The following is a 15,650-nucleotide window of genomic DNA, read 5'->3' as shown; positions in this document are numbered from 1 at the left end:
TTTACAACCTAAACATCAGATATAAAATGAGAATTACATATACAACTCGGTTCAACACATTTAGCTATTAAGCCATTCTCATTTTCATTTATACTGGGCATTCACATCAATAACACTAATAGTAGTTACATCACCAATCCCGTGTCAACTTCAATTTCAGTTCCCCTGGTTCTTGAGTTACTTTCCAGATTCTTTCTTCCATCAGGGCTCCTCTAACTCGAGAGACGCGTGTCCATCCTTTCCCTGCCCTCCCAACAGCTGTTTCTGTAGTTAACAAAACAAGAAAAGGTCCCTCCCATCATGGGGTTGGAGTTTCTTCTATCCAGGTTTTCATTAGTGTTGCCCCCATATCTACCAGAAATTCTACTTGTTTGTTCATTTGGGTTTCTTCTTCCCAATGCGGTGAGCACCACCCAGGCTGCTCACCCAGAAGGACTAAAACTGCTTCCCAGTGCAACCCCAAACACCCTTCACTTCAGCAGGTGACCGCACTTGTGCTTTCAGCTCCTGGGCTGGTGCTGTCCGGGCTTTCCCTGCTCAGCACTGACTGTGTTTTGGGAAGGCAGGAGCCAGTGCAAACCCTTCTCCGCTGTTCTGCTCTTTTTCTGCTCTTTTTCCCCTTTGCTGTGAAGCTCAGCTGCTCCATGAGTTATTGTGTTCTCCTGTGAGCGTGGGGTTTGTCCTCTGCTGTGGAGCACGAGAGCGAAGCCCCCGGAGCCCCGGCTGGTGCAGACCCCGCAGCGAGGGTGACAGACCCGGAGCCAGGAGCAGTTTCCCCAGGGTGAGGAGCAAGTGGAGCTGCTCACACCAAGGGCACAGGCAGGGTTGGTGCACGTCCCCGGTTCTAAGGCTGTCACCAGAACCTGACAACCTGACAACAGTGTGCTGGCTCCCCGGGCAGTTGAAGTACAACCAGAACGCAAGAGGCAGCTTAAATTCGGGGTCGTCTTTTTGCCAGGAGCAACAAATGCCGTGATGGAGACAACGGGGAAAAGGTGGAAACTCTCAGACCGCGGTGCAGTCTCAGAGAGGAAAAGAGATGAACGAGACACTGAGGAGCGGGAAGAGTTGACGTATTTATCATAGAAACATTAAAGGTTATAGAGAGATGGAATGTTACATGAGATCAAATATTTAAATACATTCGCTCCAGACACAAAATAGTGTTAAAAAGTTCATCTATTTATTATAGATACATTAAATATTATACAAAGCTCAAACATGATCTAAAGATCAAACATTAAAATCTACTAACTCCAGACAAGAATTGGTGGGAAAACGTTTGCATATTTATTATATAAGTATTAAATATTAAATAAAGATTAAATAGAATACAAAATCAAACATTAAAATATATTAACTCCAGACACAAATTAGTGGTCAAAAGTTAATCCATTTATTATAGAAACATTCAATATTATATGAAGATTAAATATCATATAAAGATCAAATATTATCTAGAGATCAAACACTAAAATCTACTAACTCCAGACGAGAATTGGTGGAATAAAGTTCAAGTATTTATTATATAAATATTAAATAAAGATTATGTGTTATATAAAGCTTAAATATTAATCCTAGTAACTCCAGATCAAAAAATACTGGAAAAATGTTTACGTATTTTTATAGAAACATTAAATAATATATAAAGATTAAATATGATCTAAAGATCAAATATTAAACTATATTAACTCCAGACAAAAATTAGTTGAAAAAAGTTACGTATTGATGATAGAAATGTTACATATCTATAAAAACTAAATACTACATAAGGATCAAATATTAAAATATTTTAACGCCAGACAAGAATTGGTGGGGGAAAAAAGTTCACAGATTTCTTATGTAAATAAAGATTATGTATTAAATAAAGATTATGCATGATATAAAAGCTCAAATCTTAATATATATTAACTCAAGAGAAGAATTAGTGGAAAAAAAGTGACGTATTTATGATAGAGATGTTACATCCATGTAAAGATTGAATATGACATAGGGATCAAATATTAGAATATTTTAATGCCAGACAAGAATTGGTGGAAAAAAGTTCAAGTATTTATTCTATAAATATTAAATAAAGATGATGTGTTCTATAAAGCTCAGTTATTGGTATCTATTAACTCCAGAAAAAAAGGGTGGAAAAAAGTTTCTCTATTTATTTTATATGCATCTCTAGATATGTGATATAAAGCTCAAACACTATCTACAGAAGAAACATTAAAATACATTAACTCCAGACAAAAATGGGTTGAAAAACGTTGATATACTTATCATATCAATATTAAATATTATACAAGGATCAAATATTGTATAAAGATTTAATAATAAAATATATCAACTCCAGAAAATAATTATTGGGGAAGGTCTATGTACATAGTAAATAAATATTAAATATTAGTACATTAAATAAACATATTAAATAAATATTAAACATTAGTAATTAAATAAAAATATCACATAAATATTAAATATCAGTATGTTAAATAAAAAATATTAAATAAAGCTCAAATACTATATACAGCTAAACCATTTCAATATATTAACTCCAAGGAGAAATTAGTGGAAAAAGTTTACGTACTTATTCTATGAATACTAAATATTATACAAGCTAAAATATTCTATAAAGCTCAGCTATTTAAATATAGGAACTCCAAGCAGACATCAGTAGAAAAAAGATGATATAACATTGAAGGTTTCTGTAGAAGTATGGAAAGATTAAATATGATAAACACATCGAGTATTAAAATACATTAACTGCAGAGAAAAACTGGAAAAAAGTTAATATACTCGTTATAGAAATATTAAATATGATACAAAGCTCAAACATTATATACAGGTCACATATTAAAATACATGAACTCCAGACTAAAACTGGGGGGAAAAAAGTTTACATACTTATAATATAAACAGTAAATCCTATCCAGAGCTCAGCCATTACAACCCATGAAGTGCGGGCTCCTCCTGTGCTGCAGCTTTTCTTCTCAGGATGCAGTCGAAGTTGCCCTGGGTGCTCATGGCGTAGAACACGTTCGCCTTGGGTGGGATCGCCAGCTCCGCAAGAGAGGGAGCAGAGCGAGCGTTCATGGGCGCCCCACTCAGCGTTGGGGGTTTATTCTCACCGGCAGCTGGGACAACGTGGCGATGGCGTTTCTGACGTCGCTCCGCATGTTACTCTTGCCGGCAAAATGCAGCAGAGCTCTTCAAGCAGCAGCAGCAGCAGAGTTCTGCTTCCCCACCTTTGTCCTCGGAGATGATCTGGACCAGCTCGTAATCCTCAGCCGAGCCAGACTGCAGGTTGTGCTTCTCCATGGCTCGCTGGGTGACAGCAGGAGCCTTCTCTTGGTTACTCAGCTGCAAAGAGGGAGTTGCAAGGAGTCGCTTGGTAACCAAGTCGCAGATTCTGCCAGACGCTAAAACACGCTCTTTGCGACACCTGGGGGTGGAGTTGGTTCAAGACAACAGACACTGCTCTAGAAATGCAGCAGGAAATCACAGCCTCTGCTCTCCTGAGCAACCGCTCGGAGAGGTGAGACCTTGTTCTCAGCAGCCATCGAATCCGCAGCAAGAGCTGCCCCAGCTGCTGTTTGCAGACATCCATTAATCCACAGTCTCCCCTGCTAAACACTTTCTGCGATGTCCTGCAAAGATTCTGGGCCTTGGAGCTGGGTTTGCTGGGGAAGGGGCACCTTGTGTCACAGCTCACACACCCCAGTGCTGAGCTGGACACACAACAGCCGGCGCTGGCAGAAGAGCAGGGGCAGCAAAGCCGGCACTTGCTCAGAGTGCTTCCCTTGGCATTGTTGATCAAATACAAGCTTCAATTTCAAGGCCAGAAACCTTGAGAGATGCTCTTTGCAAACCTCTCATTCATCCCCTGCTCCGCATGTTTTGATTTGTAACATCGGTCACGTTCCCTGTCAAGGAGGTCTGATCGGGGAATAGGTGTTTCCGAAACTAAAAGCACCATTCAAGTCACCTGGGGTGAAAACACCACCCACAGTAACAGCGCTTTGCTGTTCCCACCGCTCACCAGGATGCTCCTGTAGATGTTGCCGCTTCTGTCCTCTTCTACGCTGGTGCGGATGACGCAGCTCTCTCCGCTCTGCTGGTTGTAGACTGGCAGGACTGGCGGCACTTCTTTTGATGGAACGGGAGTCACGGGGCCGGGGCACTTCTTGGAGCACTTGTCATCAGATGGCAGCAAGGGGGGAGACGAGATCAAACACATTCATTACCATTGAATTTCAAAGATCCAAAAGCTAAAGATGACACTCTTCAGCACAACAGCCTTAACAAGGGCTTCGGCAACCCAGTTAAGGCAGCTTAGGTCAAGAGAGCAGAGTCTGCAGGACAAAGCTCCCTGGGAACGGAACCCAGCCCAGCCCAGGCTTGGTCTGGGCAGTTCCTGGCAGGTCAAACCACAGGGCTGGTGAGCTCTGACCTCACCTGCTTCTCACTTGCTCAGCTGCTCTGCCTGCCCCAGAATTAGGCTGGGCTGATGTACATGAGCCCTCCCCCCAAAATCGCCTTTCCCAGAGCTCAGGTCCCTCCATTCCACTGCCAGCAACGCTCCAGTCAAGATCCACAGGCTTGGGCAAGCGCCTGGGGCCGCCGGCAGCGTCAGCAGCCTCGCACAGGCTGTTTGTGCTGAACACAGGGCCCGGGCCCTACCTTGTGCTGAGGCTCCTCAGCAGTGTCGGTGGGAGGGACGATGGTGACGGTGCTGTCCCCAGAGCTCCCACCTGGAGCAGGTTTGGGCTGCGCGTTGACGGGGGTGCTGAGGGCGCTCACCCCCAAGCCCAGGAACGGCCTAGGGGAGAAAAGAAAGCACAACAGAGCTGGGCTGAGCACAGCTGTCACTTCAACAATCTGACCTGCTGTTGTGTTTTCCTATCTCGAGTGGCCTATTGTTTGTGTGTGTATAGCAAATTAGACTCTATCCTTATTTGCTCTGTTTTGCTGCTGCAAATTTGAATTGAATTTATAATCCAGCACTAAAATTGTTCCTTTGTCTGACACCTTGGAGTTATTTCTGAAGTCTTTAGTCGATAACCCTCATGGCTACTTACACCAATAGAAAGAGACAACAGCAATACGTATTTCTAGCTGGCGGTGTCTCCTCGCAGCACTGCAGTGCTCTGGATCCCCAGCCAGGTTTGTCAGCTGGTGTTTGATTTATTCCAGTTCATATTCACACACCAAACCCCCTCCCCGTTGTACTCACAGGCTGAATCTCTTCACCACGCTCTTCTGAGCTCTGCCCGCTGCGGTGCTCTGGTCAGGAGCTGCTCCTTCGATTTCACGTGACAGACGGAAACTGCAGAACAGGCAATACCGTTAGTTAAATATCTCAAAGTGGCCATATTTGAGAAGCCCTGGGTCACTCCCACGTCCCAGAGGGTTCATCCCCACGAGGAGGAGCGCAGCTCTGTGCGTGTGTATTTCCACTCTCCGGGAGCAGCTCCTGGCAGCGCAGAGCTCAAGGCTGAGAGAACCTGAACCTGCCTGCGGGGGAAGAAAAGCTGCTTCGCCAGCTGGGCTGAGACCCTACCTCTCCTCATCACTTCAATGCCGCTGCCTCCTAAACCACTGCACGAATTTCTCATCTCCTGTCACGCAATAGCTGTTACATGAGGACTGCAACAGCTTCATTTGTGCGATTACTTCAAACTCCTAAGAAAACAAATAATAAAATAGGAATTCTAATTAGAAAAATCAAGCCAGTCTCGTTAATACACTAAACACACGCAGCAACAGATCCAGGACAAACTGCCCTCGGACAGAGGAAACCCCGGCACCTTCGCTCCTACTGATCTCTGACCAACAAGGCTCAGGCTGGAAGGCAACGCTCAGCCTTGATTTCTCGGTCCCAGGTACCCGCTTCGCTCTCTGCACCTTTGACCCACAACTATTTACTGCAGCACAAGGAAGATGGTCACAGACTGCATCTTGTGGCCAGCAAAGGTCTCACGCCAGCAGGTCTGATGCGCTCCCAGCACACAGAACACGCTCGTGTAACGTGTTCCCGTGAACACCAAACGGGGGGAACGTGCCCCAGACGTAACTCCCGCGGCAGCGAGTGCCCTGCGGCTCCTCTTCCCCTGCTGCCCGCATCTAAAAGGAATTTCTCTTCCCGCGCCGCCCCGCACAGCCCGGCAGAGGTTCACAGCGTGCCGGGGACTGTTCCTTCCTCACCCTCTGAGTAACGTGAGCGGCTGTTGGATACGCCCAGCAAAGACAACAGGCCTCGCCAAGAGAACGCTCTAGCAGAGAGCGTCAGGCACTAACGATCACAGAACAGTCACCGTTCCACTTACCCTTCGCCGCTTCTCAAAATTGATCAGGCCGCCCTGTTGGAAGGACAGAGAAGGGATCGGAGGAGAAGAGCACAGGCTCGGCTGGAGTTGATCACAAACAGGATGAACAGGATGAAGTAGCGACACCAAGGGACGGGCCAGAGCTGCCCTGACCAAAGGCCTCTACAAAGACCCGTTTCCAGCTCTAGGATAAGCCACAGCACTCGTGTACCTGAGTCTATTTGTTAAATACATTCCTCTCTTTTTAAGAACTGCACTAGCACCCAGTGGAAGATGCAGGAGCAGACACAGTGTCTGCAAGGGAGGGAGGAGATTTAGGATTCCAAAAATTGCCCCAAATTACCTCGAGATAGTCCTGAAGGGCTGTGTCCAGCATGACGAGGTCAGTGAGGAAGGTACCCAGGTAAGGTACCGTGCCTTGTGTGACTCCCTGCAAACGGTCAGAGCAATGGTGGATTAACTGACTGAGAAGTAATAATTATACTAATTAGAATACTCCTGTGGAAGCAAACAAAATACAACTAGTCTGCTTCACCAAACAGCGCTCTTGTAAATGATGCTTTCACGACATCATCCTTGGTATCTCAGCCAGCGGTTCATGTCTGCACAGAGCGGTATATAAGCCAAAGTGCTCATTCGTAACTCCTCTGCGTCAAATCTCGCTGTGCGGCACCTCTCGCCCCAGCAGAAAAGCCGGGATTTACAGACCCGTCTTCCCCAAAGCACCGCATACGGGAGCTCATTGGTCAGGAACAGGGCTGAGCTCGGCTTTGGGTGAGATCACAACCTGGCAACTCAAGCTCATTCCCACCTTCAGCAGCAGCTCCCTGCTCGTCGCAAAGTTGTCACAGTCGGAGAAGATTTCGCAAAGCTCTTCGAACATCAGCATTGTGTCCCTGTACAGGAAAAGATTCAATGATTTAAGTTGTTTGTAAGCACTCTGAATCAGATCAGGGGACAATTTTTTTCTCAAGAATCGTTAACAGTTGGGCACAGAAAAGATAAAAGCACCAAAACACACCCAGTGACACACTGCACAGCCTTACTTTGGAACGCAGGCCCTGGTCTTCTTCCGGCGATAAACCGAGGTGGACTGCAAGGCGGAAACGATGGCCTTCAGAGACGAAAAGTTGTTCAGGATCCTACATTGCTGTGAAAGGAGCGGTTAGAAACACAGGAGCGTTAAACGTCAGCATCACCAATAGTCAGTGCTCTTCTGTCTGCCCCGTGTCCTGCTTGCTGCACATTCTCCCTGCTAAGCGGGCAGCTCTACAAATACTGAGCATCAAAAATATCACTCCCCCCCACAGCCCCCCTGTCCCCTCCCAGCTCCACGGCACCCGCACAAGGAACGTTAAACAGTCGCGAATAAACGCTTTACACGTCCGATACGGATCCACTTCTCCAAGATCTTCGCTCTTGGCTGTGTCTTTAATTCTTTGCTCTCCAGGATGGTGCTGAGCACGCAGTTGGTGACGGCGTTGAACTGCGAGATGGTGGCTCTGATGCTCTGTGCCAGCTGTTTGTTCTCTTTCTTGTCCCTTCGGGACCAGATGCAGCCCAGGCAGTGGTGGGGCACAACGTTCTGGAAGAGTGTCTAGAGGGAAACAGAGGTGTCCAACTCAGCCTGGAGCGCTACTGCCCACAGCAAGAAATGCACGGTTACAGTACAAACTGCAGCTGAATCCAGTATGGTATTAAAAGGGAAATATTGGTTTTCTCTCCAGTTTAAAATATACACTTTGGTATAACTCTTTAGGCCTGACGCCCTAAAAGAACTGTCAGCTAAACTGTCCTGGAAAAATAAAAGACACCTTTCTATCACTTACATTACCAGGGGGAAAGATTTCCATATAATGATACTTTTGAAAGAGATCGATACAAATAAGCCAAATTGGAGCACTACAGTTACAAAGTACTTCTACATCTTCAGGTGAGGTAGCCTAAGATACAGTCAAAATACGCTATTTCTGAGGGGTCAAATGTTAAACTTTGCAAAAGAGGCCACACAGTCTACATCCACACTGTATAACAAAAAGACAAACACCTTCAGAAGAACTGAAGGAAAAGCCCAATCAATGAAGCAAGTCTGGATAACCAAGCAGAGCTGCGCTCTGTGTCCCAGCAACAGAGCGGTTCTGGAACAACAGACTTACACCGATATAAGTTAAAAAACAAACAAACAAACAATGAGAAGCCCAGAACTCTTTCCCCGAGCATTTCAAGTAATACCTATGATCTACATACCGCATCCATGTATGTCAGCTGTTCTGCCACCAGGTCTTCTTGGGACAGCGAGAACTCTTCTGGGCCGCTGATCTCCAGTTCCTCTTCCTCGTCCGGGGTGCAGGGAGAAAGGCTGTGGAACGCGTCTGGCCAGCGGGGAAAACACGAGTCAGTGAATTTATACAGAAAACAAGTAATCAAAGCAGGTATTTGGAAAATCACTACATAGAAGAACAGAACATGCAAAGGGACCTGCCTGGGGTAACGGCCTCACCGTGCTGCATATTTTAGGGAGATAGAGAAGGTCCAGAAGATTAAATGGGCAAAGAGAAGGTAGAAGAAAAAGAAATAGGGAGAACTGAGCTGTTCAGGGTCTCTTAGCTGAGAAGTGCCTTAACCCATTCACTAACCATTCTTTGGAAAGAACAAACCCACCAACCCCCCCACAACAACTCCTTATTAACACTGCAGAACTTTGATAATCTGCTTGTCAGCATTTACGCATTCTATACTCTGAAAAACAGCTGAACTGCAAAGAGACAAGACTGCAGTTATACCCCCAAAATATTACGCTGAGAATGCTCTTATGTCCACGTTTCAAGGGAAGAGGAGGAGAAGGGAGAGAGACCAGTTGGAAAGTTAAAACGTGCTTTGCTAGTACTACTGATGAGGAGAGAAAGTAATGCAAAATATACGAAACCAATCGTGGCTCCAGCAGCTTCAGGACAGGCCCCCGGACGCCCTGGGCTGGACTCGGCACTAAACCAGAGCTGGATTCAGGGCTGCAGGGCTGTACAGAATTGATCAGCAGCCTTGGCTGCCGCAGCACTAAGTCTAAACCTGGGCCTTTTCTGCACACCAGTCCTACCGTTATGCGCTCCAGAGCCAACGGGGTCTGAGAAACACACAGGTAACGTGAGAAAAATGCATGTAGTAGAACTCAGTCTGCCTACTAAGGCTGGAAGTTGATTCCAGTACTCATTCACATACCACGTGAGCTCTTACGACTTTTCGGCTCACGGCACAGGAAGCTTTGTGCCCTGGATAAGGGGATGTGTCAGGCTTGACGCTGGGAGAACACACAGACAGCAGAGAAAGGTACTTTACCATCATTCTCCCATTCTTCTTTCTGGAACTGCTCCAGGAGGTTCTGCGCCCTCTTCTCCGGGTCAGAGCCGGGCATGTTCTTCTTCAGATAACTCAGCACCTTCTGCAGACACACGTACTCGGGCGGCTCTCGGAAATCGTCGGCACATTGGTCGAGCCAGGCTTGTAAAATCGATGCCATCGCACTGTGAGCAAATTCAGAGAGAACACATGGGTTGTATGCAGCAGGTATTGATGCAATCGCATGGATCTGTACCTAATATAACAACAGGAACACTGAGACATTCATCCCCCACGTGAGGGCAGTATGGACACTTCTGTGAGCACAGAATTTAATTTGTTCTTTTTAGGCAAGAAATATTATTAAGATAATACTTCATAGGAAACTAAAGGCTGCTTCTTCAATTACACCTTGAGAAACCAGCGCAGTCATTCATATTTTCTCTGCGTTGTATTATTGGATGTGTTATGAGACAGCTGATACTTGGCCTTTACACAAGCTCCTTGAAGCAAACAGGGCTGTGAATTGTCAAATGAAACAACAGCTCTGCTGCCCACGTCCCGCTCCAGCACCGAACCCTGACTGGGGCTCGCTGGGCGCTGCAAAACCAAACTTACATCCTGAGCACTGTGCTGGATCCGGGGGAATTCTGGGTTCCATGTTCTTCAGAGCCCGAGATCTCCAGGTTTCCGTATCTGAAAAAATGAGATGGCTGTTTAGAGGAACCTCTACTGAGCAACCCAAATAGCGTAATCCATATACAATTGGCATAAACATATAGATATTGGCATATTCATATACAATTGGCATGAAGACAAGGGCTTCATGCTGGACAATTCCACCGTGGCTGGGGAAGCTGCGGCAGAGATGAAGGGTTTGCACATATCCCCCGTGCACTGGTCTTTTTTTAAGGGACAAGCTGTATTGGTTTTCTTGTGTCGGTCCCAGTTTGGTTCCTTAGCGGTCAGACCACGCACGCTTTCCCCACCTGGCGCTTAAGCTTTAATGAGATTTGGGATGTGGGCAACGTGCATTTACACATGGTGTGTTTACGCTGAAATCCTGAATTTTGCAGGATTCTTTTCTGTCAACATCCCCCTGTCGTGTATAATAAATGACGGCTCAGTTTCCATTCTGTCCCGGCTCTCACCTGTCCAGGAGCAGTTCCAGGACTGTGCTGGTGGAAGCAAAGGCCCTGTACGTGGAGAGGAAGATGCTGATGTATGTGAAGTCATTATCGGCAAAGGCCCTGTACGTGGAGAGGAAGATGCTGATGTATGTGAAGTCATTATCGGCAAAGGCCGTCGGAAGCGTCTCCACCAGCTTTTCCAAAGTTCCAGCTTTCAGGGCCCTGCTGTTGCACGTCTCGTCCGGGCTGACAGTGTGTCCTGCAGGGAACTGGTCCCCTTCAGCCTACAAAGTGGAAACAAAGACAAAGCACAAAACTCAGACAGAAGCCAGAGCCCCGACAGAGCTTGCACAACGAAACACAGATTCCATTTCACCTTTTCACAGGAATAGTCCATCTCTAGTTACTAAACAATTTTGTCGGTTTGGGCTCTCCAAACACCAAATGCTGTATCAAATACTGGAGGACAATCAAGACATTTCTTATTGAAACAGCCAAGTGTTTCCAGTGCTTAAGCTGTAATCTCCTGGTTGCCTTTGAAACTGACCATTCTCTCATAACAGGGCCAACCATTCAAAAACCCCGGATGCTTTCTTAGCATCCAGAAGTTTAAGAAAGGTTTGTCAGACTTCTTGCAGCATGAAAGATCTAAGTTCCTTCACTTACTCCAACCTCTACAAGAAGATACTAAGCAAGATTTCAAGCTTCTCAGTACTTAAAGGAATTGGTAATAAAGCCCAACTCACTCAAAATGAACAAAACCAGTTGTATTCCTTTCAACACGGGTTCTATGAAACTTTCAGTTAGAGCTGCATTTCTCTCAGACACATCCACTACCAGCCAACGCTTTTCAGCTGAAAAGCCTCCAAATCACTCTACAAATGCAGCATCACTAAGAACTCTTCCCATCAGCTGGAAAATGTACAGGAGGTCAAAAATACTTTCTGCTATTTCTCCCGGTAAAAACAGGAGGCAGAGATGGGAAATCTGCCACTCAAAGTCTCTATACTACCAACCTGGACACTACACCAAAGCAAGTTCTTATATTATTGCCTTGGATCCTGAAGAAAATGTAGAAACATCGCAACATAACATGAAAGTTCTACCCACCTCCTGACCCTCTGGCTCAAACTGCCACAGCTGCACCGATTGCAATGAAGTGAGGACACTTTGATCAGCTGGGGGCTTGGCCACCACGCCAGCTTTACTTACCCCGAGCCATCTTGCTCCTTCGCTGTCAGTCTGCTGGATCTGCGCTCTTCTCAGGCTGTCGCAGTCAACAGCTCCTTCTTGTGCGTCTTCAGCTCCATCCTCAGTTGTGCTCTGCCAGGAAAAGGGCCAAGAGAAACAAGTCAGAGAGAAAGGAACATGGTCCCTGCACAAGCGCAGGCTGCAGACACCAGCATGCCAGCACCAGGATCTCACAAGCCCTCAACAACGCTCACTTCAGTTGCCACTTTTTAGCTGCCTTCAGTTACCTGGGCCTTTTTGGGCTTTTAACTGAAAGCAGAGAGGAGCTGAGTGCACAACTTACTGCACAAGTCAATGAAAGAGGTAAGAATTAAACCAGAGAGTCCAGATCTCCTGAACCCCACCACTAACAGCCGCTGTATTAACATGCTGATACATGTTGAGGAGCAAAGCACTAGAGAATTGAAAACAGATGTAACAATTAACTTCAGAAATACATATACTGGTCCCCCTGCAACCACATAATGCTTTTTCTGCATACATACCACTTGAATAATTAAAGTTTCAGGGCTTTACTGACTACCATAGCCTTAAGCACAGCAACAACTCAATTAGAAAGGATTTGAGTGCAGTGCAACCAAATCCTGGTTTGGGGTGCTGGGGTTTGGGGTTTTTTTGGGGGTTGCTTTTCTGGTTTTTTTTTACCTCTTTTAACTCTAAAATATCCCTAAGTCATACAGAACTGTCTGTGCACCAGTGACTTGCCTCTTGAACGCTCTGTGGAACCTCCACATCTTCCCCAGGTTGGTTCCTCACATTTTCTTCCAGGCTCTGTGGAGTCTCCACGTCTTCTTCAGTTGGCTCGCTTGGAGTCTCCTCTGTGCACTCTGCAGTCTCTGTGTCTTCCTCTATTGCCTTGCTTAGACCGTTCTCAACGCGCTCTGGAGTCTCTGCGTCTTTGTCTGATACCTTGCTTGTAGTCTCCACATCTTCCTCTCTTGTCTCGCTTAGAGTCTGCTCAATGCGCTCTGGAGTCTCCTCAACGCGCTCTGGAGGCTCCTCAGTACACTCTGGGCTCTCCACTTCTTCCTTGGTTGGCTTGGTCAGAGTCTCCTCAAGGCTGTGCAGAGACTCCACATCTTCCTCGTCTCTCTTCTGCCTGGGTGTCCTCCTCCTTGGTCTTCTCCAGCATCTCCAAAGAGACAGGTTCCGAAAGGGGAAGTTCCGAGCCTGTTAGAAAACAACGGAAAAACAGTTTTGAATTGCAGATAGCAACACATTTACTTTTAACGTCCTTGCAAAAGTACCGGGACAAGATCACATGAACCCTGAAATTCAGACACTATTACAATGCAAAAAATAGATAGGATCATAGAAACATTTTGGTTGGAAGAGACCATCGAGTGCAACCGTCAACCCACCCCTGGCACTGCCCCATGTCCCTCAGGACCTCATCTATGTGCCTTTTAAACCCCTCCAGGGATGGTGACCCCACCGCTGCCATGGGCAGCCTGTTCCAATGTCTAATAACCCTTTCACAGAATCCCAGAATCCCAGAATGTCAGGGCTTGGAAGGGACCTGGAAAGCTCATCCAGGAGCAGGAACACCCAGCTGAGGTTCCACAGGAAGGTGTCCAGGCGGGTTTGAATGTCTGCAGAGAAGGAGACTCCACAACCCCCATGGGCAGCCTGGGCCAGGCTCTGCCACCCTCACCATGAAGAAGTTTCTTGTCAAATTTAAGAGGAACCTTTTGTGTCTCAGTTTGTACCCGTCACCCCTTGTCCTGTCACTGGTTGTCACTGAGAAGAGCCTGGCTCCATCCTCCTGACACTGCCCCTTTCCATATTGATCACCAGGAATGAGTCCCCCCTCAGTCTCCTCTTCTCCAGCTCCAGAGCCCCAGCTCCCTCAGCCTTTCCTCACACGGGAGATGCTCCACTCCCTCCAGCATCTTGGTTGCCCTGCGCTGGACTCTCTGCAGCAGTTCCCTGTCCTTCTGGAACTGAGGGGCCACAACTGCACACAATATTCCAGGTGTGGTCTCCCCAGGGCAGAGCAGAGGGGCAGGAGAACCTCTCTGACCTACTGACCACCCCCTTCTAACCCACCCCAGGTACCATTGGCTTCCTGGCCACAAGGGCCCAGTGCTGGCTCGTGGTTTTCCTTCCTCAGTGTGATATATCACACTATATTTCAAATTTAATCTCTTTTTTTTAGCCATGCCTTTTAAGAAATGAGAAAGCATTACATAAATCCCTTTTATGAAGTGAAACTACAAAAAGAACTATTACATTTTTTAGCACTAAAGGGACAATTTACCTGTGTAGGGTTTGGGGTTTTCTGGGGGGAGAGGGGGGCAGTGGGGGGAGGTGGGGTGGTCGAATTTTGTGCTCAGAAATAAAATCACTGCTTCTGAGTACAAAACAAATACCTTCTATATAACGGACAAAATGGAAATTGTTATTGCTGCATCATTAACACATCTCTTGTTTAGACATCAGAAGTGCTTTCCGTAAAAGGTGAGGTCTTGATCATATTACATTTATTCATCTGAAAGATGAATAAATGTCCCCAGGACCCCCAGGTCCCTTTCCCCTACACTGCTCTCTAACAGGTCATTCCCCAACTTACACTGGAACCTGGGGTTGTTCCTGCCCAGATGCAAGACTCTACACCTTCCCTTGTTATATTTCATCAAATTTTCCCCTGCCCAGCTCTCCAGCCTGTCCAGGTCTCTGGATGGCAGCACAGCCTCTGGTGTATCAGCCACTCCTCCCAGCTTGGTGTCACCAGCAAGCTTGCCGACAGGACACTCTAGTCCCTCATCCAAATCCTTGATGAATATATTGAATAATACAGGCCCCGGCACTGACCCCTGAGGCACTGCATGAGATCCAGGCCTCCAACTGGACGCCACCCCATTGACCACGACTCTCTGGCTTCTTCCCCTCAGCCAGTTCGCAGTCACCTCACTGCCCGCTCACCCAGACCGCACTCCCTCCCGCTTCTGGGAGGAAATGTTCCCAATAGCCAACCTGAGCCTCCCCCGCCCAACTGGAGGCCGTTTCCTCCCGTCCCGTCACTTGTGCAGTCACCAACTCCCTGCTCTCGCCACTCGGAGCTGCCCCCCCACCCCCGGCCCCGTGTGCCCCGCGGCCCCGGGGGAGGCCGGGCGGCGGGGCCCGGCTCGCTCATACCCGTCCGCAGCAGGGCCCGCAGCCGATCCCGCACATGGCGCTGTGTCCGCGTCCGCAGGCAGGGCTGCTGCCGGCTCCGCCAGCCCCGCACTCCCGCTCTCTCTCGCACCGACCGCTCGCCCCCACGCCAACGGCGGCGACGGCTCCGCCGGCACCACGGCGACCGGACGCGGCCTCGCGGCGGCACGCGCCGCCCGCAGCCGGCCAATCGCAGCTCGCCGCCGCTCCGCGCGCGCCCCCTTGCCCCGCCCTCAGCCCGCCCGCAGTCCGAGCCCTTGCTCAGCCGGACAAGGCGCCGGGAGCGGGACAGACGGACCGAGCCGGGAGCGTGGGCATCAGACTGTGCGTGGAACACAACGTGTGCTGCGGCAGAGCCCGGGGCGAGCGCTCCCGGAGCTGCTTCACGCACACGCACCACGCGCTGGGATTTTACTCCTGGCCCTTTAAAGATTCCTAGCACAATTGCTTACATACAGTTCTAAAC

The 15,650-nt window shown here is 47.8% G+C and overlaps 1 protein-coding gene across 2 annotated transcripts; it reads right to left on the bottom strand.

Moving 5' to 3' along the window:
* Positions 1-5,224: 5,224 nt before the first annotated feature.
* LOC139825852 (ral guanine nucleotide dissociation stimulator-like 1) lies at positions 5,225-15,282 on the bottom strand. Of its 2 annotated transcripts, XM_071800225.1 has the most exons (14): positions 15,167-15,281; positions 12,734-13,198; positions 11,990-12,100; positions 10,799-11,061; positions 10,266-10,343; positions 9,648-9,832; positions 8,562-8,686; positions 7,696-7,911; positions 7,361-7,464; positions 7,126-7,210; positions 6,658-6,744; positions 6,315-6,347; positions 5,549-5,670; positions 5,225-5,314 (listed from the first exon to the last, which is right to left on the bottom strand). In XM_071800225.1, exons 1-13 carry the CDS (start codon positions 15,200-15,202, stop codon positions 5,563-5,565), a joined length of 1,896 nt encoding a protein of 631 aa, XP_071656326.1. In that variant the 5' UTR covers positions 15,203-15,281; the 3' UTR covers positions 5,225-5,314; positions 5,549-5,562. The 2 variants fall into 2 exon arrangements, with proteins under 2 accessions (XP_071656326.1, XP_071656327.1); XM_071800226.1 differs by lacking the exons at positions 5,225-5,314; positions 11,990-12,100 and having other exon boundaries at positions 5,322-5,670; positions 15,167-15,282.
* Between the last annotated feature and the right edge of the window lie 368 nt (positions 15,283-15,650).

This window comes from Patagioenas fasciata, chromosome 29 (assembly GCF_037038585.1).
Source record: "Patagioenas fasciata isolate bPatFas1 chromosome 29, bPatFas1.hap1, whole genome shotgun sequence".
Classification (NCBI taxonomy): domain Eukaryota; kingdom Metazoa; phylum Chordata; class Aves; order Columbiformes; family Columbidae; genus Patagioenas; species Patagioenas fasciata.
This window is presented reverse-complemented; position numbering and strand designations above follow the sequence as displayed.

What these genes read in the sequence shown, in the direction of transcription:
- LOC139825852 (XM_071800225.1), bottom strand. Translation starts at nt 15,202, where the DNA reads ATGTGCGGGATCGGCTGCGGGCCCTGCTGCGGACGG. An exon ending in TTCCACAGAGCGTTCAAGAG is followed by an intron (nt 12,101 to 12,733) that starts GCAAGTCACTGG and finishes TTTTCCTGGCAG; the next exon opens with AGCACAACTGAGGATGGAGC. An exon ending in AAGGAGCAAGATGGCTCGGG is followed by an intron (nt 11,062 to 11,989) that starts GTAAGTAAAGCT and finishes TCCACTTTGTAG; the next exon opens with GCTGAAGGGGACCAGTTCCC.